Here is a 19,939-nt window from a genome sequence, read left to right on the forward strand (position 1 = left end):
GGTGTACAATTGCGATCTGGCGATACGGTGCACTTGATTGGTGGAGGAATTGGTGTCGGAGGGCTGTGCCGCAGTGAAGGCCCGTCACGACAAGACAAGCCAAGACCTGGCCGCGCTGCGACTGGAAGTGCACAAGGAGCACCTGGAGTACTTCCGCATGCTGTACCTCACACTGGGATCTCTCATTTACAAAAAGGAAAAACGAATGGAGGAAATTGACCGCAATATCCGCACAACGCACATCCAGCTTGAGTTCTGTGTGGAGACATTTGACCCGAACGCGAAAAGGCATGCCGACATGAAGAAGGAGCTGTACAAGCTGCGTCAGGGCGTGGAGGAGGAGCTGGCGATGCTGAAGGAGAAGCAGGCAAAGGCACTGGAGGATTTCAAGGAGTCGGAGGAGGCGCTGGACGCCGCCGGCATCGAGTTCAACCACCCCGTCGACGAGAACAACGAAGAGGTGTTGACGCGACGCAGCAAGATGGTGGAGTACCGCTCGCACCTGTCGAAGCAGGAGGAGGTGAAGATTGCCGCGGAGCGCGAGGAGATCAAGAGGGCGCGGCTGTTACGCACCGGTGGGGGTGGCAGCGGGGAGCAGCCACGCATTGGGAACAACACCGCCCCCGCCCGCCTCGAGTGAGTGCGACCCCGCCGAGATGTAAACTTCACGCAGCTGTGTGCACAACGACTGCTGTGTTATGTCACTGAGCCCGATGTAATGATAAAGTGCTCTTGTGGTCCTTATGTATACTGCGGCATGGATGAATTTTCGAGATGCAGGTTGTTTCTTTCCCGTTCTCTCCTTTCCTGTGTGTGTGTGCGTGTGCGTGCCCCTGATTGCTTTCTTGCCTGAAAGTCGCTCCCGCTTTTCCGCTTTTCTCCCTTTTTTTTTTTTTTTTTTTTTCCTGCCCACCGGGCGGAACAGAAATTGGAGATCCACTACAAACTTTTTAAACCCACAAACACAACTAACAGCAATATGTCTGCCGAGGAAGCCACTGGGCTGGAGGCTGCCCGCAAGCAGAAGATCCACAACCTGAAGCTGAAGACGGCGTGCCTTGAGAATGAGGAACTGATCCAGGAGCTGCACGTCTCGGACTGGTCGGAGACGCAGCGTCAGAAGCTGCGCGGTGCCCACCTGAAGGCGGAGGAGCTTGTCGCATCCGTCGATGTTGGCACAAAGTGGAACCTGACGGAGGCATACGACCTGGCGAAGCTCATGCGTGTGTGCGGCCTTGAAATGAGCCAGCGCGAGCTGTACCGCCCGGAGGACAAGGCGCAGTTCATGGACATCATTGGTGTGAAGAAGGTGCTGCAGGACCTGAAGCAGAACCGCAACAAAACACGCGTTGTGAGCTTCACGCAGATGATCGACAACGCCATTGCGAAGATGGAGAAGGTGGAGGAGGAGCTCCGTCGCTCGCAGCTGGATGCCACACAACTCGCGCAGGTCCCAACCCGGACGCTGAAGCAGATTGAGGACATCATGAACGCCACACAGATCCAGAACGCACTTGCGTCCACGGACGACCAGATCAAGACGCAGCTGGCGCAGCTTGAGAAGACAAACGAGATCCAGAACGTTGCCATGCACGACGGTGAGATGCAGGTCGCGGAGGAGCAGATGTGGACGAAGGTGCAGCTGCAGGAACGGCTGATTGACCTGATTCAGGACAAGTTCCGGCTGATCACCAAGTGTGAGGAGGAGAACCAACCGTTCAAGAAGATCTATGAGGTTCAGAAGCAGGCGAACCAGGAGACGAGCCAGATGAAGGATGCAAAGCGGCGCCTGAAGCAGCGGTGTGAGACGGACCTAAAGCACATTCACGACGCGATCCAGAAGGCAGATCTTGAGGACGCAGAGGCGATGAAGCGACACGCTGCGAACAGGGAGAAAAGCGACGGCTTTGTTCGCGAGAACGAGGAGAGGCAGGAAGAGGCATGGAACAAGATTCAGGACCTGGAGCGACAGCTGCAGAAGCTGGGTACGGAGCGCTTTGAGGAGGTGAAGCGTCGCATCGAGGAGGTTGACCGCGAGGAGAAGCGGCGCGTGGAGTACTCGCAGTTCCTTGAGGTCGCGTCACAGCACAAGAAGCTTCTGGAGCTCACGGTGTACAATTGCGATCTGGCGATACGGTGCACTGGATTGGTGGAGGAATTGGTGTCGGAGGGCTGTGCCGCAGTGAAGGCCCGTCACGACAAGACAAGCCAAGACCTGGCCGCGCTGCGACTGGAAGTGCACAAGGAGCACCTGGAGTACTTCCGCATGCTGTACCTCACACTGGGATCTCTCATTTACAAAAAGGAAAAACGAATGGAGGAAATTGACCGCAATATCCGCACAACGCACATCCAGCTTGAGTTCTGTGTGGAGACATTTGACCCGAACGCGAAAAGGCATGCCGACATGAAGAAGGAGCTGTACAAGCTGCGTCAGGGCGTGGAGGAGGAGCTGGCGATGCTGAAGGAGAAGCAGGCAAAGGCACTGGAGGATTTCAAGGAGTCGGAGGAGGCGCTGGACGCCGCCGGCATCGAGTTCAACCACCCCGTCGACGAGAACAACGAAGAGGTGTTGACGCGACGCAGCAAGATGGTGGAGTACCGCTCGCACCTGTCGAAGCAGGAGGAGGTGAAGATTGCCGCGGAGCGCGAGGAGATCAAGAGGGCGCGGCTGTTACGCACCGGTGGGGGTGGCAGCGGGGAGCAGCCACGCATTGGGAACAACACCGCCCCCGCCCGCCTCGAGTGAGCTAGTAAATAATTTTTATTGTGGATGTGACTTTGGTATTATAAGCTTCTAGGTTTAAGTGTAGTTAGTATCATTAATGAATGTTGGGCTTCAATTTTTTTTCTTTTTTTTTTTGTTGAAGTTTGGATGTAGATTTTCCTGTTAATTTGGTATGATGTGAAAGCTGTACCTCATTTTTTTATTCTTTTTTATTTTATTTATGTTGATGTATTTACGTTAAAGAGCTGATTTGGTAAAACGAGCTACGTCTGACGCGTGGATGTTCGGGCACGTATGCGTGGCTGATTCTGTCTTGTTGTTTTTGTTATATATATATTTGGATTTTTTTTGTGTGACTGTTGGTCCTTAGGTATTCTGGACGATGTCTGGTATATGTGACACGGAGGAGGAAATTGCCACTTATGAGGTTGTTAGCTTGTTGGTGTTCCACCATGAAGTTGGCCTTGCGTCGTACGACAGCGCCACGTGTCAGGTGAGCTGTTCTGAATCTGCGGCGGCGTTGAACCGTGGCGAGGAGATGTTTATTGGGACTCTGATGGATGTGCCGGGGGATATTGTATGGGTGGCGCAGTTTCTCTTGTCCAAGAAGCCGAAGGTGGTGTTGATACCCTCCGGTGGTTCACAGATTTTGATTGACGTCGCCAACTTGTGTGGTGTGAATGTCGTTCTCACAGCCCCCCGCGAGTTTGATGAAGGCCGCATTTGGGATCTTCTTGGTGTTTTGTGGGCTAACGTCACAAGATTGGAATGGCACTCCCGCATCTGTCCACATCATCATGTGATGTTAATGGCGCTTTCAGCGCTGTTACCGTACCTGCAAAGGTCTGAATTGCCCATCGCTGACGTTGCTGAGGTGCCTCCCTTGGGCCTGTTGTATATTGAGCAAGAAACGCTGTCTGGGCTTCAGCTTCTTCGCACGGAACCACATCCGATGGATTACCAGGGAATTGGGCGTGCGAAGGAGGGTCTCTCACTACTAAGTGTTGTGGATCGTACGTGCAGCGTGCTTGGACGGGCGCTTCTCCGGCAGTGGTTTTTGCTGCCGGTGCGAGACGAATCAGAATTGCGGCGGCGCTACGACGTTGTCTCATTTTTCACAATGCAGGAGAATTATGATCTCATGATGCAGCTTCGTCGAGCACTGCGTCACTTGCGGATCACGAATAGTATCTTCACAAAGATTCGAGCGGCAAAGCACACAACAAACGAATACGAATCTCTCTTACGGACTGTGAGGGGATTTTTGCGTATTGCTTCGCTTCTCACACCGCGAGCACACTTTTCACCGATGTTTCTGCGTATTGTGGCAAGTTGCCAAACCAATCAATTGGAGGAAATAAGCCGCCTCATCGATGAGGGTGTTTCTTTTTCGCGAGATCCCGGGGCAGCGTTGAGCAAAACTTATGTGCATATCCGTCCAGGGTTTGACGCTAAATTGGACGAACTTTGTGCACACTTCACTCATCTCGATGAGGTTTTGGCGAATGTTGCACAGCAAGAGGCCCGTTGCCTGCCCCCACTTTGGGGTCTCTGTAGTGTGGTGTGCGTATTCGCTCCGTGTTGGGGGTATGTCATAACTCTTCCTCGTTTCTCGTTACCAGTAGGACGGGAAGATATTCCCGGTTGGGAGTTGCTTTTTCAAACTGAGGAGGGTCCTTTCTTTAAAACACCTTTGACCCGTCGAATGGATGAGGAAATTGGAGATTTGCGCTCAGCCATTTTGGTGAGGGAGGGAGAGATTCAACGTGAGTTGGATAAACGTTTGATCGTACTTTCGCCGGCACTAATTCCCCTACATCTTTGCGCGGAACTTGATTGTCTCATGGGTTTTGCCCTTGCTGCACTGGAGGGTCAATGGAGCCGTCCCGAAATCGTAAAGGAGCCTGGTGTGCTTGTTATTGAACGTGGGTTCCACCCTATTTTTGCACGCACAGCGGCGCACCAGGTAGTGCCGTACTCAATAAATATTCGAACTAGCAATCAACGAGTTTGTTTGTTGACAGGGGCGAATGGGAGCGGAAAGTCGATCCTTATTACGGCCGTCGCACACGCTGTTTTCCTGGCACATATTGGGTGTTATGTCCCCTGTACCCATGCCACAATTGGTCTCTTTGACACTTTGATGTCTCTCCATGCTGTTTCGTACAGTTCCCGTGACAGAACCCTGGCCTCCACCACGAAGGAGTTACATTCAAGTTTTGGGAATGAGTTGGTGTCAATGAGTCGCATGTTACAGAGGTGCAGCACTCGTAACAAGGAAGGAGGTGCCGGATCTGGACGTTCATTGCTGGTGTTGGATGAGTTTGGAAAGGGAACACTTTCCCTGGATGGTGCTGCGTTGCTAGCGGTTTCCATACGGTCCTTTATTTCCTTTGGTGATCGACGTCCTATTGTGCTTCTGGCAACACACTATGTGGAGGTCCTTCAGCCACAGCTCATACCTCGGGAAGAAATCATGGTGCTTGAGATGCAGACAACGCTTGTACCGACTGCTCGTACAGGGGGAGAAGGGGGCGAAGATGTACGTGAGGGATTTATCGGTGGTAGCCAACTTGTTCACTCGTACCGTGTGGCCCCCGTTCAAGCTCTGAGCAGCATGGACACCATCCAACAGAAGGGGATGACTTCTCACGCCTTGCGTTTTGCACTACAATTCTCTGTCCCTCCTCTTTTGTTACAACGGGCATGGGACCTAATCGTCACTGAAAGCCTATGATAAATATATATATATATATATATTTGGATATTTTTTTTGTTTTTGCTTTCTTTGCAGATTATGTTATTTTTGATTTATCTGTGTGTTTTTATCTTTATTGTTTTGGGCTCAGATGCGTGTTTGTAGGTTTGTGATGAGCCTTATTGGTTTTTGGAATTTAGTGGGATACTCCTTTTTTGAATTCACGGATGATTCCGCACGCTGAGACACGTCTTCGTTGGTGATTCTGCTGGAATTACGTTTTTGTGATAACTGATGTTATTATTATTATTATTATTTTGTAATGTGTGTGTGCTTCTGTTTACTTTTACCTCTTTTTTTTTTTTTTTTTTTTTTTTTGATCTATTCATTGATGGGTGCGGGTAGTGAATACACGGCAATCGCAAGGCGCATATTCTGCATTGTCGTTTTCAGACCTGCGTGGTGAAGCATTTCCGTGACCTTTTTTCCTTTTCTTTTCCTGATGCCAGGCGCACGGCACAATTTTGGGCGGGGCTTTCCTAACGGCGACCAATACGACGGGGAGACCATTGAGGGAAACATCAACGATGGGAAGTGTGGATTTTTTGAGACTACGGGCGGGGCCAAGTATGTGGGAGCGCAGTTACTGGGTAAACCGCATGGAAAGGGCAAGTACATCGTTCCCGGTGCGATGGGTTATATATATGAAGGTGACTTTGTGAATGGGGAGCGAAGCGGAAATGGAGTTTGTACATTTTCGAACGGTAGAAAATATGAGGGGGATTGGCTGGGAGACAAGATGCACGGTAACGGGACACTCTATGGGGCAGAGGGCGTCGATGATTTTGTGGAGTATGTTGGCCCTTTTGTGGAGGGGGAGCGAAGTGGTGCGGATGGAAGATGTCGATATGTGAATGACAACATTTATAAGGGATTGTGGCTTCATGATAAGCGAAATGGCCGTGGGGAATTGGTATTGGGACGAGCGTCTAGCACGCCTGGGTACACACCACGGATGGGCGAACCTCATATTGTCGCATACAAGGGTAAGTTTGAGAATGATGCACCAAGCGGAATGGGAGAATTTCTTTACTCAGACGGTAGCAGCTATGTGGGTGAATGTGTCGGGTTTTCTCGTCATGGTGAAGGTTTGCACCGTAAATTGAATGGTGATACATACAAGGGTGGCTTTCAACTTGACCGTCGATGGGGAAAAGGGGTTTTGCAGAATAAATATGGTGAATACAATGGAGAATGGCGGGATGACCTGCTTGAGGGTCATCTTATTTTCAGAGGTGATGCGGCTGGCGCAGTGGCAACAGACCTCATCTTTTATGAGGGTCCATGCGTAAGCGGCGAAATGGTGGGGAATGAAGTGGTTGCAAAATACCGCGACGGAAGCTCCTACAAAGGTGCGATGGTTGCTGGGAAGCCCAATGGAATAGGCATTTTAGAAAAAAAGCGAATAAAAATTCCTGGCGTTGGCGAGTTCATGCTTCGTTACGAAGGGGATTTTATGGGAGGAGTGCCCAAGGGATCCGGTACTGGAACGCTCACTCTGCTGACGGCAGATCCACGAACCGCACCATCACCGCCCATCTCAGCAGAGGTTCGGTGTTTCATTCCGCAACTTGATGTTTCTGGTCAATATAAAGGGATGTGGCTCAATGGATTGCCGAACGGAGATGGAGATTGGCAGTGGGTGAATGAACAGAGTTATCGAGGTGCTGTGAAGAGCGGGATACCACAGGGTTCAGGGGTCTTTATAACACCAAAGGTGCACTATGAGGGCTCATTTATCTGTGGACTTCCTGAAGGCTACGGCAAGATTACTTGGAGGGGCACTGAAGAAAAAAAAGAGGACACGTACGAGGGCTCATGGAAGGAAGGATATTTGGATGGAGAAGGCAAATTGATACTGCATGACGGCTCCACGTACACTGGTGGGTGGAAAAGTGGAATTAAGGAGGGAAACGGAGTGGATTCTGTCGTGAAGAAGTACCACTACAGCGGAGAGCTGAAGGAGGGCAAGCGTCATGGCAAGGGAACAATTTCCATGTTAAAGGAGGGTTTTAAATATGAGGGTGAGTTTGTTATGGATGAGCTCACTGGAAATGGTACAATGACGTTAGAAGACGGTACAGTAATAATAGGAGGCTTTGCCAATGGAAAACCGCATGGAAATGTGAAAATCACACTCCCGACGCAGGATGGGTTTCAGGGTGAGTTCAAACATGGTGTGGTCAGTGGCTCAGGCACCCTGTTTTACAATGGAGGTAAGTACGAGGGTGAAGTTGCCGACAGTGGAAATCCGCTGCCGATGCGCCATGGACGTGGAGTTTATACTTTTATTGAGGGTGATGTTCTTGAGTGTACATGGAAGCGAAACGTCCTGCACGGTGATGGTATCTATACAACGTCCACGGGTGATCGATCGACACGTTCCTACGTAGACGGAGTGCTTAAAGCCGTGTCGCCTCAGAGCACCGATGCGCCTCCTTCCCAGAAAGGATTTCCCATAGAGTTATCAGAGGAGGAGCAGCAGCAGCAGCAGCAATTACACAAGAAACAGGTTGTGTCTATTCGTCGCTCGCTTCCCAATCGATCCCCCAGCAACTCGTTTCAGCGAAGTCTGGCGAGGCAGATGAGTTCATCCGGCACCACGAGGAGTACCGTCGCGATGCCAAAAGTGAAAAGCTCAAGTATCTCCATAATGACTACGCCGAAGCCGGTGAGTCCGCGAAGCGCCGCGGTGGCATCGCCTTCATTCTCGTTTAAATCGGTCCTCCGCATTTCTGAATCCCCCGTAAAGCCTCTCAGCGCCATGACTATAGTGCGACGTAGAACTGTGACTGGGGTGGCGGGGAATGGGATTGAAGCCGGCGGCAGTAGTCATCTAACTCCTTTCTCACGGTTTCATGACGGTATCAAGGGGCTGCCAAGTTGCACCGAGAGCTCTGAGGAGTGGAAGGGGGCACAGCTCAATACCTCTTACCCTGTCGCTGGGGGAGACAAGGGGCTGGTGCAGAGTACCGTCGTCAGGCGTGAAGCCCGCGAGGGCGAGATTCATTCCCTAACGGAGGCCCTTCGGAGGATCAACGAACAGATTTGGCAGGAAAGTTTCATGGCGGGCCTTCCGGTAACGGCAGGAAATGAGGGGCTGAAGTTGACGAAGGCAAGCAGGCTCGACCAATTGGAGTCTCTTCAGCTGGAGAGAAGAAACATTGTCGACAAGCTGAGCGTCATTCTGCGGTAATTGAAGGAATCCAAGGAGGAGTTCAAAGGAATTTGTGTACCGAGTTAGCACAGACATTGGCGGCACAAGAAAGGGAAATAATAATAATAATAATAATAGGGGATTGTGAAGAGAATGATCGCGGGAGAGCTGGCTAACTTAATTAATGTATGTGTATATCCTGATAAATGAATGCATTCGTTATGATACTTTTCTACCGTATGAATCTTTTGGGAAGAACGCGACTTTTTAGGGGCAGGGAGCAGATAGAGGCCAGATAATATTTGTTTTTTATTTTGCCATCCCACCCACCCCCTTTTGATTCCCACCACGCGGCGGGGTCTTGTGGTTGGAGGACCCCAAAGTCTGCCGCTTCGTAAGTAATAATATTTCAAATCCTAACTGAGGACAAAGGACCATGCTGGTGGTCAAGAGAATTCTATATATTGAATGAAAAGAAAACATTGAAGCAATTAACTAACGAACCTTTTTTCCTAACTTGCTTGGTTTTTATAAACAATTTCTGGATCCGGCCAGCGGCCCGGAAGATTATTCTAATCTAAATACCAACCAAACGCAGCAACGGTCACAAGAAACGAGGAATCATTTTGAAGAGAGGATAGGAGAAGAAAAAGAAGGAATTGGGTCGAAATATTTTTGTGCGTTTCCTCCTCAAGTGAATTTATCTTTTCTTTTTTTTGTGTGTGTGTGTTAAAAAGCAAGAGCAAATACAAGTTTTATGCCTTTTACATCTCCTCCATCTTTATATTTGCAGCTACACATTGGTGAAGAACCAACTATGTATTTATTCCCATATTTTTATAAAGTTTCATTTATAAACAGATATGTGTCTTGTTTCCTTTTTTTTTTTTTTTTTTTTTTTATGTTGCTCATTGCTCTTTCCATTTGCAGCTTATTTTGAGGTTGGTTTGCCTCAGAAGTGTTTTTTTTTTTTTTGTATTTGCTGTTTTTGTTGCTCTTGTTTTGAATCTGGGTTTGTTTGTTTGTCTTTTCCTTTTTCCTATTTGTGTGACTCTTGAATTGCCCGTAGGTGGGTGGGGAAGCCCTTGCTTCCTCTAAAGCTGCCATGTACTGTCCATCCGGTAGATGCCTGACATTATATATTGCTCCGTGTGACATATCATTTGTTATCATTTATTATTATTATTATTTGGGAGGGGGTGGAAGCAGCGTGTTTGGGATGGAAAGGTCCTCTGAGTTTTTTCTTTGCGCCTCACTTCTTGTTTCACATGCTTCCGAGGGGTCTTTCATAGTTAGTTCCTCTCTCTTCCTGTGTGATTCTGTCTTCTTGCACATGGCGGGGTTGACGGAGGAGGACATCACGGAGGAGGCAATCCATTCCGAGGAGGCGCGGCTGCTGAATGAAACACGGAAGATCACGCAGTTGCAGGCAAATATTGCGGCTCTTCAGGCAGAACTGAAATTTGCAGAGGAGGAGCGCACGCGTCTGGCCAACTCTCTTCGCTGGCGCCGGATGATGGCCGAGGTGGAGAAGGATGAGGAGATTACGGGCATCACGGCCGCGATGACGGCGGCTTTGAATGAGTTTCGCGCCAGTCTGCGGCCTCCCGAGGACTACGACGAGGCACGCGAGAATATTCCTTATGTGGACACGGATGACTACGCCGACTTCTCACCCATTGAGTCACTTTTTGACGATCGTCTGGCGTTGGTGTGGGAACTTGTGTCGGGGGATGGAGATGGTGCAGCGGGTGAAAGAGCAGTGCGGCACCGCCGCGCGATGTTAATGCTGCTTGTTTTGACTGTGAATCTTGGAAGACTGGCGGAGTTTGCAGGGGCGGGGGCGGAGGTCGTCGAGGAAACTGAGGAGCTGAAGGAGAACGTAACGTCAGTATGGCAGCAGCTATTGTACTCGGACTGTGGACTCACACCGCCAGAAAAGTTGGAGTGGAAGGAGGTTGTACAAATATTTTTGGGGGCGCCGTATGACACACCGGCATGACAGTGGATCCACACATCATGTTGGTGCTGTTTCTTCACACATACGGCCACGCACCGCAAAGTGAACACGGCCTTCTTTCCTCTCTGGATGCCCCAAGGGCATATATTGCATCTCTTTGTTAAGCTTCTTTATGTGCTTTTATTACTTTTCATATATGTATAAACAAATAAATATATAAATAAATATTTATTCATGTTGGTGTGTGCTTTCTTGTCGTTATCTTCACTTCACCACTTTTTGTGTGCTTTGCTACTTTTACACGCCTGCTGTCGGTGGATAGAGGAAGAAAAAAAGGGTTTTTTTTTTGGTCTGTGGGCAATATGAAGGTTGCAGTTGGATTTCTACAACACTGCCTGGTACGGCGTCGCACCGGTACTTCTGTCACAACCGTTTTTAGTACGGCCCCAGCGGCATCGTTGTCATCATGGACGTGCGCAACGCGTCGACACATTGCCACCTTCAGGGGCCATTCAAGGGAATTCTTGGACGAGGTCAACAGGGAGAAGGTGGCATTGGTGTACTTTTATGCGCCGTGGCGTGAACCGCGCAATCGCGTCTATGTCAAACTGGAAGAGTTTCTAAATAAAGGGCGCCCCGCGGTGCGAGGAGGTTCCGAGGCCACATCGTCAACTAGCCTTGCATCATCATCGTTATCATCACCGTCAGCAGCAGCAGCATCGCCCTCAAAGGATCCGGCAGCAGAAGGGACTTTACAACCCGGTGCCTTGGCTGACCCCAAGTCACGGGTGGACCCAGAGGTGCTGCTGAAGAGTGTGCGTGAATTTTGCGTGCGGGCGCGGGCGAACGGCAGGACTGTGCGCATCATTCCCGTCAATACCGACGAGAACCCCAAGTTGGGGGCTCTGCATGACATCCGCAGCGTCCCAACGTTTGTGACGTACCGCGATGGTCGCATCGTGGGGCGTGTCGAGGGCTTCAGTGAAGATCAGATAGAGCAGCTCGTAAAGGAACTGCTGCAGGAGGACTCTGGCGACACGCCGGTGACCGATCAAGCGAAGAGGAACTGGAAGTCAAAAGAGTGCGAGGAAACAAAAAAAGGGGAGAAAAAGTAACATGCGTACGTAAATGTGAATAACAGTGCGGACGGATAGAAATGCCGGCAGGAGGGGGATGCGAAGCCTTTTTGGAGCGGCTGGAACCATCACCGGTCTTTGCGTTTTCGCACGGGAATGTAATTTGGAGGATGGCAGAATCGAAGAAGAAAAAGAAAAATGCAGACAATCATAAAAAGACGAAGCAAAGACGAAATTAATTAAATCAAGGCCTTGAAAAACAAAAAGAAAAAACGATTTCTTTTTTATCTTCATCGCGGTGAATTTAATCTTTTATTATTATTATTAATTTATCCTCCTTTGTCATATACATCTGTTTCTACACATGTATGTATCTATCTCTACTTCTCTGCACGGAGGACGTGTAATACTTCTTGTCACTTTTCAACCTAACAATGCCATGGGCTGACTTCTAAAGTCGCTGAGGGCAGTTTTGTGCCTGTATATGTATGCGTGTATGGCGGAGAGGGTGAAGTGCACTTACGTGGAATGGTGGTCTCTTGAAGGTGGTTTTAGGACTCATTTCCATTTGACTTTTCAGTTTTGTTTTTCTTAAATTCTTTTTTTTTCTTTTTTTCCTTATTTCTGTTGCTATCTTTTTTGTTTGTTTGTGAAGGAGGGGTACTTTGTGTAAGTTTTTGTTTGTTTTTTTGTTTTTTGGAAAACAATTGCGGTTTGCGATTGCCGTCTCACTGCCCCTTTGCTCGGGCCAAATTATTTTAGCTTCCGTCTCCACCATCGCGAGGGAGTGGCAGAGGGAGGAAGATAAAAGAAGGAGGAGCATCACCCTTTTTTTTTTTTTTTCGTCGTCGACGGCGGTGCGAACACGCGGCAAGCGCAATGCTCTCGGGGACGCCACCGTTCTTTTTAATGACACTGTTCTCACTGACTTTGATGCACTTTTTGTTGAGTGGTGTGGGAACTTGCGCCGCTTCTGCAGGGGACGCCGCTGCTGCTGCTGCTGCTGCCGCGTCAAAGCGGCCCCTCGCAATGAGGCGAAGTCCACTGCAGAAGTGGCTTCACGCCGATTGGTTGAAAATTCACGAGACCCCGCTTCATTGGTTTGTGCAGAAGCATCACCACCAATACCCCCACACCGGAGAAAACTCAACGTCTCACGTGGCCTCTGCCTGTGATTCGTGTCGGACGAGGCGGCCATTTCTCACTGCCCGCACGGCGGGACTTTCAGGGGAAGATGCGTCGCTATTAGACTCGGATGACGGTCGCTACGTTGTAGTGAAGCTTGACAAGCTCCGTTGGAAGGAGCGGCGGAATGTCCGATCTTCCTTGATGAGGCACAGACTGGAGGATACCCACATCATTGACGAATTACACATGCTTGTTTATGTTGACTCCGAGCGCGCCGCTCAAATTCGAGCGGCTTTGGAGGCAGAGGATCGCGGGGTATCGCCTCTCACATCATTGACGGTGTTGGACGTCTACTCCACACCCACTGGAGCGCGCCTTAAGCTCTCTCGTGCAATTCGCTTTTCCATGCACCGCTGCGGTGCTCGGCATGATAAAAGTGCTGTTGATAATAAGCCAATGGAGGAAATGGATCTAAGATGGCGTCTGCCGCTGGATGTTCGCACTGCCTTGGGGAGAGAGAACGTTGTGGAGCGGTCACTTCAAAGTGTGTCGAGCAAGACAAGAAATGTTTCGGCGAAATGCCAATGGAACATTATTAGTTCGATTGCTGGAAAAGGACTTGTACGATGGGTGTTGACACTCTCTTCTGGGGGGAAAAAGGAGGAGGAAAAGGAGATGGATGTCGTGTGTCACTGCTCCGCCTTTATCAATACGGTAGTGAGTCATCCAGCGGTGCGATGGATGGAAGTGGCTATTGAACATGTTGCCCCCTTGAACTTCTATGCGACCGCCCTTGTGCAGAATGGGAACCAGGATGAAAGAGAACCGTTTCGTCCATTCTGGGACGCGGGGATCGATGGCAGTGGGGAACTGGTCGGATTGGCGGATAGCGGTGTGGACTTCGACAGTTGTTTCTTCAGCGACCCCAAGGAGTCCGTGGCGATCTACCCAGAGGTAAACCACCGCCACCGTAAGGTGATATCATTTGTCCCATGCGATTTATTTCCCGGAGAAAGGTTGATTGGCGACAAGAAACGAGGACATGGTACGCACGTGGCAGGAACGTTGGCGGGACATGTTCTTGACGACGATGAGAACTCCAAATACAACGGTGTCGCCAAAGGAGCGAAGATCTTCTTTACAAGCCTCGGTGTTCCCAGCCAGCCGTTGCTGACGCTTCCTATTGACATCACTGAGGTGTTCCGTCCTGCTTATAAAGAGGGGGCGCATATCTTCTCAAACTCATGGGGTTTTTTTGCCCCGGACGAGTACACAGCGGTGGAAAAGAGCATGGATGCCCTTGCAAATCAAATGGACGATGCTCTAATTGTTTTTGCGGCAGGGAACAGTCCCAACTCTGGTTTGTTAACACCCTGTCGAACCAAGAACATGATTTGTATTGGGGCACACAAAAATACTTTTGACCCAAATACCCAAAACACCATTGCGAAATTTTCTTCTCCTGGACCGACGTATGATCATCGTGTCAAACCGGAACTTGTGGCACCGGGAGACACAATCACCTCTGCATTCTCAGATGGTAACATTTCCACAAACCAGTGTGCGGTCGTTAGCATGCGAGGGACTTCTATGGCAACTGCAGCCTTAGCGGGCTCGGTGGCCTTGATGCGTCAGCATCTCCGAACGCTGGAAAACATTTCGTCTCCTTCTTCTGCATTACTCAAGGCATTGTTGATTCACTGTACTGTGAATTTAAATAACTCAAGGCTGAGTGGCTTTGGTCGTCTTGACATGTCTCTTTTTTTTACCCCAACTGGCATAATAGGATGGTTTCGAGACAGAGACTCGATTGGTCACCACGCCAGCAAAGTGCACCATTTCACTTTGGGGCCCAATTTACTTGACGTGAATGAAATACGTGTTTCACTTGTATGGACAGACATCGGATCCGCGATGGAGGGCTCTGCCATATCTTTGGTCAATAATCTTGACGTGCTATTGGTGGATTCCAAGGGTGCTGTGTACTTTGCCGGTGAAAACAAAACCCTGGACACCACGAATGTCATGGAACAAATTTGTTTACCAATCTCCTGGGAGTTAGCAGCAGGGTTCCGTGTGTTTGTGTATGGCGGTAGTGTTCATGAAGGAAATAATCAGCCATACGCTCTTGTTGTATCTGGACCTGGTTTGAGTTATGTCGATAATGCCAGTATAATGTCCGGTGTAGTGTGTCCCAACAATTGCAGTGGGAATGGAAATTGCTTTGGAGGTATCTGTGAGTGTCACACTGGGTATCGGTTTATCGACTGTTCTTTTTGTGATGAGGAAGCCATGTGTAATGGACATGGGACATGCGCAGCAAAGGATTTGCAATGTAAATGTGACAATGAACACTTTGCTGATGAACATTGTTCATCATGCAAACCAGGATGGTACGGGCCATCGTGTTCTTCCAATTGTACTTGTAGCGAGAGGGGTAAGTGTAACATGGAGACCGGAGAATGCATCTGCCAAAAAGACAAAACATGGGGTGGGTCTGGTTGCTTTTCTGGTCCAAATTGCGAGTATTGCTGCGAAGACTTTGCTGGAGAAAAATGCAATGTGCGAAGTTACTGGTGCAGGGAGGATGGGTGGCCTTTTGAGGTCAATGACACTGCCGGTGGATACATTGAGGTGAATGGTTATGGCACCTATTCTCCCATGTTAGTTTGTCGATGGGTGGTTAAAGCGCCAAGAGGTCGTATAATTCGATTGCAATACCTCCGCTTTGAAGTGGAGAGCCCGACGGATATCGTTGTACTCTATGATGATGCATCGGATGAAGCGGAACCGATACGTGTAGACACCGGCACGAGCGCTCAAGGTCTGCTCTTCCTTTCTTCATCGAATGCTCTTGCTATTGTGTTTTCTTCCCGATGGTCTCATGTTCGTAAGGGATTTTTAATGCATTACAGTTTCGAGGGGCCAAATAACTCAAACTGCACTGTTCCATGTGTCAAAAATGCCCTTTGTGACGTGTGGGGCGGAGGCTTTTGCGTCTGTAATGAGGGGCGGGCAGGATGGGACTGCGGGGTGGAGGTGGGTAGTGATAACAAAGTCATTGAGCTGCAGGAGGAGGACAAACGAGGTGCCACTTACTTCACCCCTCTTGTCAATGAGGAGTTACAACTGAACCTTAAGCATCAGTCGCCCAACTGGGTAAGAACCGATGTATATTTAGCACTTGAGAGCAGTATATTCACAAAGCAGCAAGGAGAAATGGCACTGAGGGCGGCAGCGATACGCAGCACTCCCAGTGGAGCTATTAGTATAAAAAAGGAAAAAAAAATTGGATGGACAAGCAATTGTAGATATGCTCGAATAAGTCTGAGTTACAGATTGAGTGCCCCAAAAGGTGAGTTGAACATCTCCTTCACACTTCTCAACAATGCATCACTGCTGTCAGCTGCAAATGGTAATGCAAGCTACCGTGCAGCGGCATATCTCGCAAAGAGTGAGCCACAGGATATATACGAGACTCTTGACACGGATGATCGGCTTTTATTGATTTCCTGCAGTAGTGATCTTTCTTCTGAAGTCCCTCTTTCAGTTTTTGGAGATTTTTTAAACAGAACAAATGATGCTTCTGAAGGTCGCACTGGAGTCTCGGCTTTTGTTGCGCCACTGTTGCTTTTTGTTTTTTTTGCTTCTGGGTTTTTTTGGGTTCCGCTATTCTTCACCTGGCGGCCCCGTCAAGGCCTTGCCTTGGCAACGATTCCCACGGAAGAGGTGATGGTGCTGACGTCATCCAGTGTTTGTATTGGAGCTGAGGACGATGCCAGAATAGAATCTGGCGATGGGCTGTTCTCGTCCATTTCAGTATTTTCTGAGACGCATGAGGTGGGGGAGACGTCAACGGGTGCTGCTTGAGGGACGGCATGCATGCTTGCGATTCATGGTAAGTGTTGAGGCCGGTGTGGAGGTGGTGAGTCCAAAGAGGGTTCATGAACAGGACGAAGCATCTGAAAGGAGTTACTCTTTGGCATGATCTTTTCTCCGAGCCAGTCATTGCAGCGTTTTTGACGCTTTTAAGTTTTCCTTGCTTTCCCAGTTATTTATCTATGTGTATTGGTGCATTTATGCATTTATGCCTAGTTTCTTTCCAACTCGCTTACTTTTTTTTTTTTTTTTGAATCCAGGGCTTTTGAGTTTCTCAGTCCTCTGGGAGTTACGGGATGTATTTTGGTATTTTTACTTTGCCCTCTTTTTTTTCCCACTATTTTTTTTTTCTTTGTGCCTGGCTAATCATACTTCTTGCGAAGGTGCCATTGTTGGCAGCTTTCAGGTAGCGAGAGACGGACTGGTAGGGTGACTTTTTCTCCGTTTCCCCTTTTTTTGTTGTTGTTGTTTTTTTTTTTTTTCTTTTTTTTTGTGGCGCGGCAGATGGGTGACTGCGGTGAGTGGCGCTCTAACCCCTTCAACGAGATGGATGGGGACGGTGGGAATCAAGAGGAGCGCAATCAACCGAATATTCTTGTGCCGGAGGTGAGTGACGCAGCCTCTGAGGAAGACGGGAACGAAGTTGTGCTGCGTCTGCGCGGAATTGAGAAGAGTTATCCCATCGAGGGCACAGAAGAACGCGTGGTGGCGCTGAGGAATTTGAATTTGTGCGAGGACTGCGGTCGGGACGGGTTTGGTCCTATTCGCCGCGGTGAGTTTGTTATGATTCGTGGACCCAGTGGCGGAGGTAAGACGACGTTGCTGAGCATCATCGGTACCATCGATCTGCCGACAAGCGGCACCATCGAGCTTATGGGGACGGTGATAAACGGCAGCACACCCGACAGTTTATTGGCGGACTTTCGGCTGCGTAAAATTGGATTTGTCTTTCAGACTTTTAACTTGATCTCAACAATGACAGCGTTGGAAAACGTGGAACTGCCCATGACATTGCTGGGTGCTTTGTCCGCGAAGAAGAGGCGAATTCGCGCGTTTCGATTGCTGGCTCTTGTCGGGTTGCGTAACCGCCTGTACCACCTGCCGTCGGAACTCAGTGGTGGTGAGCAGCAGCGGGTCACCATCGCGCGCAGCCTGGCCAACAACCCGCAGCTGCTGCTCCTGGACGAGCCTACCGGAGACTTGGACACACTGAACACAATCCAGGTGATGGATCTTCTTGTGCACCTCAACCGCATTACAAAGACGACGTGTATTATGGTGACACACAACCCCGATGTTGAGTGCTATGCGGATCGTATTCTGTACGTTGCGGATAGTCGTTTTGTCAAGGAGGTGCGCAACAGCTGCCCTCAGCGTCTTGTGTACGAGGCTTATGTGAAGAACCTTGAAAAAAGAGAAGCTGAGTCCACCGCAGTTGTGTGTTCTTTTCAAGACCCCTGAAATTCTTTAAATTGCGAGAAGCCGCGTGTATTAATGTAAGTTTAATGGCACCGCGTTTACTCGCACCTGATTTTAATCCCCCATTAAAAGAGGGAAAAAAAAAAAGTAGAAATAATTTTTGCTTTTGTTTTTGAGTCTGTGTGTGTGTGTGTGTGTGTGTTTGTTTGTTTGTTTGTTTTTTGTGTGTGTGTGGCGAAATGCCTTCTTTTTTTAAATGAAAGAAATATAAAAGCAAGAAGTATCAGTTTTGTTTCCTTTTATCTCCCCAACCGCGCGATCTTGCTTTTTTTTGCCTCCGATTCTTGCTTTTCAGGCTTCAATTAATAGTTGATCTTTTTTCCCGTCTTTTCCTACAATTTGTTTCATGTGACTGTTGCTCCACGTGCGTTCTCTCGTCCCTCCACACCCCCACACCCGGTTTGGGGGATCTTGCGGGGCGGCGTGGGGGCGGACGGGGCCGTTTTACTTTTCTTTTGTTGCGCTTTTTTTTCTTTTCCCCCTCTCTTTGTTTTTTTGTGTCGTTCCTCGGAGTGGGAGGGCCGCTGCAGGAGCAGTAGGGAGCACATCACAAGCAAACGAAAAGAAACGAAGGAAAAAAAAAAAGGAGGAAAAACAAAGAGGCGGAAGGAAGTCAGGAGTCAGGCGGAGAGGAGTGAAGGCCGACGCCGTACGCTGAGTGCGTGTGGGGTTCATGTCGTGCTCGACATCCCAGGGAGAGGAGGCATCCAAAGAAGCCGGGGACAACACACGGATGTTGCCATCCACGGGAGAAGAACGAAACACGGAACATTCCGGCGTCTCACAGGACGAAGAGGAGAGGGAGGAGCAGCAGCAGCCACAACGACACGAACCCGCGGCGTCCATCTTTCATGAGGATGCACATGAGACTCCAGACGCGGACCACGACGGCGAAATGGAGTGTTGGATATGTCGTTCTGGGGGAGGTACCACCCAAAACCCCTTGATCACGAGTGTGTGCAAATGTCGCGGATCCGTTGGCTGGGTTCACCGTGAATGCATTGACGCCTGGGTGTTTTCGCGGCGTCGCGCCAGCTGCCCAAGCTGTGGAGCAACTTATAATATTCTTGCGATCAGTGATGTAAGTTTGCCGCAGACATTTTTTGAACAGTTGTGCTTTTTCTTTTGGGATTTGATTTTGCCCCTGTCTGCCAAGGCTCTGGCACTCCTGCTTGGCATCGCGCTGAATGGTTTTGTGGTACCGTGTATTATTGGCGTCACGTTTTATCACAAGTGCTTTTTTGTTAACAATGGTGATGCCGCAACGAGAACCAGCGAATATTCAAGCAATAGCAGTGAAACTGCTTTGTTGCAGGGCCCAGAGGAGGGCGCTTCAACATTCCTTGATGTTTGGCTGTGGATTAACGTTATGGCGTACGGTTGGATTTGTGTCACGTTATGGCGATGTACAAAGACAGGGTGGTGCCAGTGGCGTGCCTTTTTTGAAGACACGGATGCGGTGTTTGCCACGGCGACGGAAGAGGTACAGGAGGAAGAAGAAGACGACGATGAGGAGGAGGATGAGGATGAGGAAGACGACGACGATGAGGAAGAGGGCCCCAGACTGCAACCCAACACAGTAGTGGGGATGTTACATTGGATTTTGGACTGGTCCTTGGAGCGTACGGGTAGTTCGCAAAAGATGCTACGTCCACGGATATTAGAGCTTGGGACACTCGTGCCTCTTTCATTTCTTGTGAATTTCACTCTTGGGAAGCTACTGCTCTGCCTAATTCTGGCGTTGGGTCTGGTTCTTAGGCGTCTTCTATATCCG

The 19,939-nt window shown here is 49.4% G+C and overlaps 8 protein-coding genes and 1 pseudogene across 8 annotated transcripts, besides 21 other annotated features; all 9 read left to right on the forward strand.

Moving 5' to 3' along the window:
• On the forward strand, positions 1 to 640 carry Tc00.1047053509617.10 (annotated as a pseudogene; the record flags this gene model as incomplete).
• Positions 1 to 3,023: a sequence feature (haploid, Esmeraldo-like haplotype).
• Positions 884 to 904: a microsatellite.
• Positions 980 to 2,749, forward strand: Tc00.1047053509617.20 (paraflagellar rod protein 3, putative; the record flags this gene model as incomplete). The annotated part of the gene is made up of 1 exon (XM_804737.1): positions 980 to 2,749. The coding sequence occupies one exon, from the start codon at positions 980 to 982 to the stop codon at positions 2,747 to 2,749; it is 1,770 nt and encodes a 589-aa protein (XP_809830.1).
• Positions 2,922 to 2,950: a sequence feature (AT_rich).
• Positions 3,024 to 4,324: a sequence feature (haploid, non-Esmeraldo-like haplotype).
• On the forward strand, positions 3,111 to 5,465 carry Tc00.1047053509617.30 (mismatch repair protein MSH5, putative; the record flags this gene model as incomplete). Its single annotated transcript, XM_804738.1, has 1 exon — positions 3,111 to 5,465. The coding sequence occupies one exon, from the start codon at positions 3,111 to 3,113 to the stop codon at positions 5,463 to 5,465; it is 2,355 nt and encodes a 784-aa protein (XP_809831.1).
• Positions 4,325 to 19,939: a sequence feature (heterozygous, non-Esmeraldo-like haplotype).
• Positions 5,465 to 5,488: a microsatellite.
• Positions 5,724 to 5,743: a microsatellite.
• Positions 5,780 to 5,804: a microsatellite.
• Tc00.1047053509617.40 (hypothetical protein, conserved) lies at positions 5,929 to 8,682 on the forward strand (the record flags this gene model as incomplete). Its single annotated transcript, XM_804739.1, has 1 exon — positions 5,929 to 8,682. The coding sequence occupies one exon, from the start codon at positions 5,929 to 5,931 to the stop codon at positions 8,680 to 8,682; it is 2,754 nt and encodes a 917-aa protein (XP_809832.1).
• Positions 8,759 to 8,780: a microsatellite.
• Positions 8,780 to 9,215: a mobile genetic element.
• Positions 9,517 to 9,544: a microsatellite.
• Positions 9,605 to 9,681: a sequence feature (T-rich).
• Tc00.1047053509617.50 (hypothetical protein, conserved) lies at positions 9,749 to 10,645 on the forward strand (the record flags this gene model as incomplete). The annotated part of the gene is made up of 1 exon (XM_804740.1): positions 9,749 to 10,645. The coding sequence occupies one exon, from the start codon at positions 9,749 to 9,751 to the stop codon at positions 10,643 to 10,645; it is 897 nt and encodes a 298-aa protein (XP_809833.1).
• Positions 10,804 to 10,830: a microsatellite.
• On the forward strand, positions 10,966 to 11,718 carry Tc00.1047053509617.60 (thioredoxin, putative; the record flags this gene model as incomplete). The annotated part of the gene is made up of 1 exon (XM_804741.1): positions 10,966 to 11,718. One exon carries the CDS (start codon positions 10,966 to 10,968, stop codon positions 11,716 to 11,718), a length of 753 nt encoding a protein of 250 aa, XP_809834.1.
• Positions 11,285 to 11,331: a microsatellite.
• Positions 11,981 to 12,012: a sequence feature (AT_rich).
• Positions 12,253 to 12,376: a sequence feature (T-rich).
• Tc00.1047053509617.70 (subtilisin-like serine peptidase, putative) lies at positions 12,559 to 16,677 on the forward strand (the record flags this gene model as incomplete). Its single annotated transcript, XM_804742.1, has 1 exon — positions 12,559 to 16,677. One exon carries the CDS (start codon positions 12,559 to 12,561, stop codon positions 16,675 to 16,677), a length of 4,119 nt encoding a protein of 1,372 aa, XP_809835.1.
• Positions 12,664 to 12,689: a microsatellite.
• Positions 17,138 to 17,178: a microsatellite.
• Positions 17,191 to 18,147, forward strand: Tc00.1047053509617.80 (ABC transporter, putative; the record flags this gene model as incomplete). Its single annotated transcript, XM_804743.1, has 1 exon — positions 17,191 to 18,147. One exon carries the CDS (start codon positions 17,191 to 17,193, stop codon positions 18,145 to 18,147), a length of 957 nt encoding a protein of 318 aa, XP_809836.1.
• Positions 18,285 to 18,339: a microsatellite.
• Positions 18,721 to 18,777: a sequence feature (A-rich).
• On the forward strand, positions 18,839 to 19,939 carry Tc00.1047053509617.89 (Zn-finger protein, putative; the record flags this gene model as incomplete). Its single annotated transcript, XM_804744.1, has 1 exon — positions 18,839 to 19,939. A coding segment is annotated over one exon (1,101 nt), but the record flags the coding sequence as incomplete, so codon positions are not given.
• Positions 19,653 to 19,721: a sequence feature (GA-rich).

The sequence above is a fragment of the Trypanosoma cruzi genome, genomic scaffold (genome assembly GCF_000209065.1).
Source record: "Trypanosoma cruzi strain CL Brener 1047053516301 genomic scaffold, whole genome shotgun sequence".
Classification (NCBI taxonomy): domain Eukaryota; phylum Euglenozoa; class Kinetoplastea; order Trypanosomatida; family Trypanosomatidae; genus Trypanosoma; species Trypanosoma cruzi.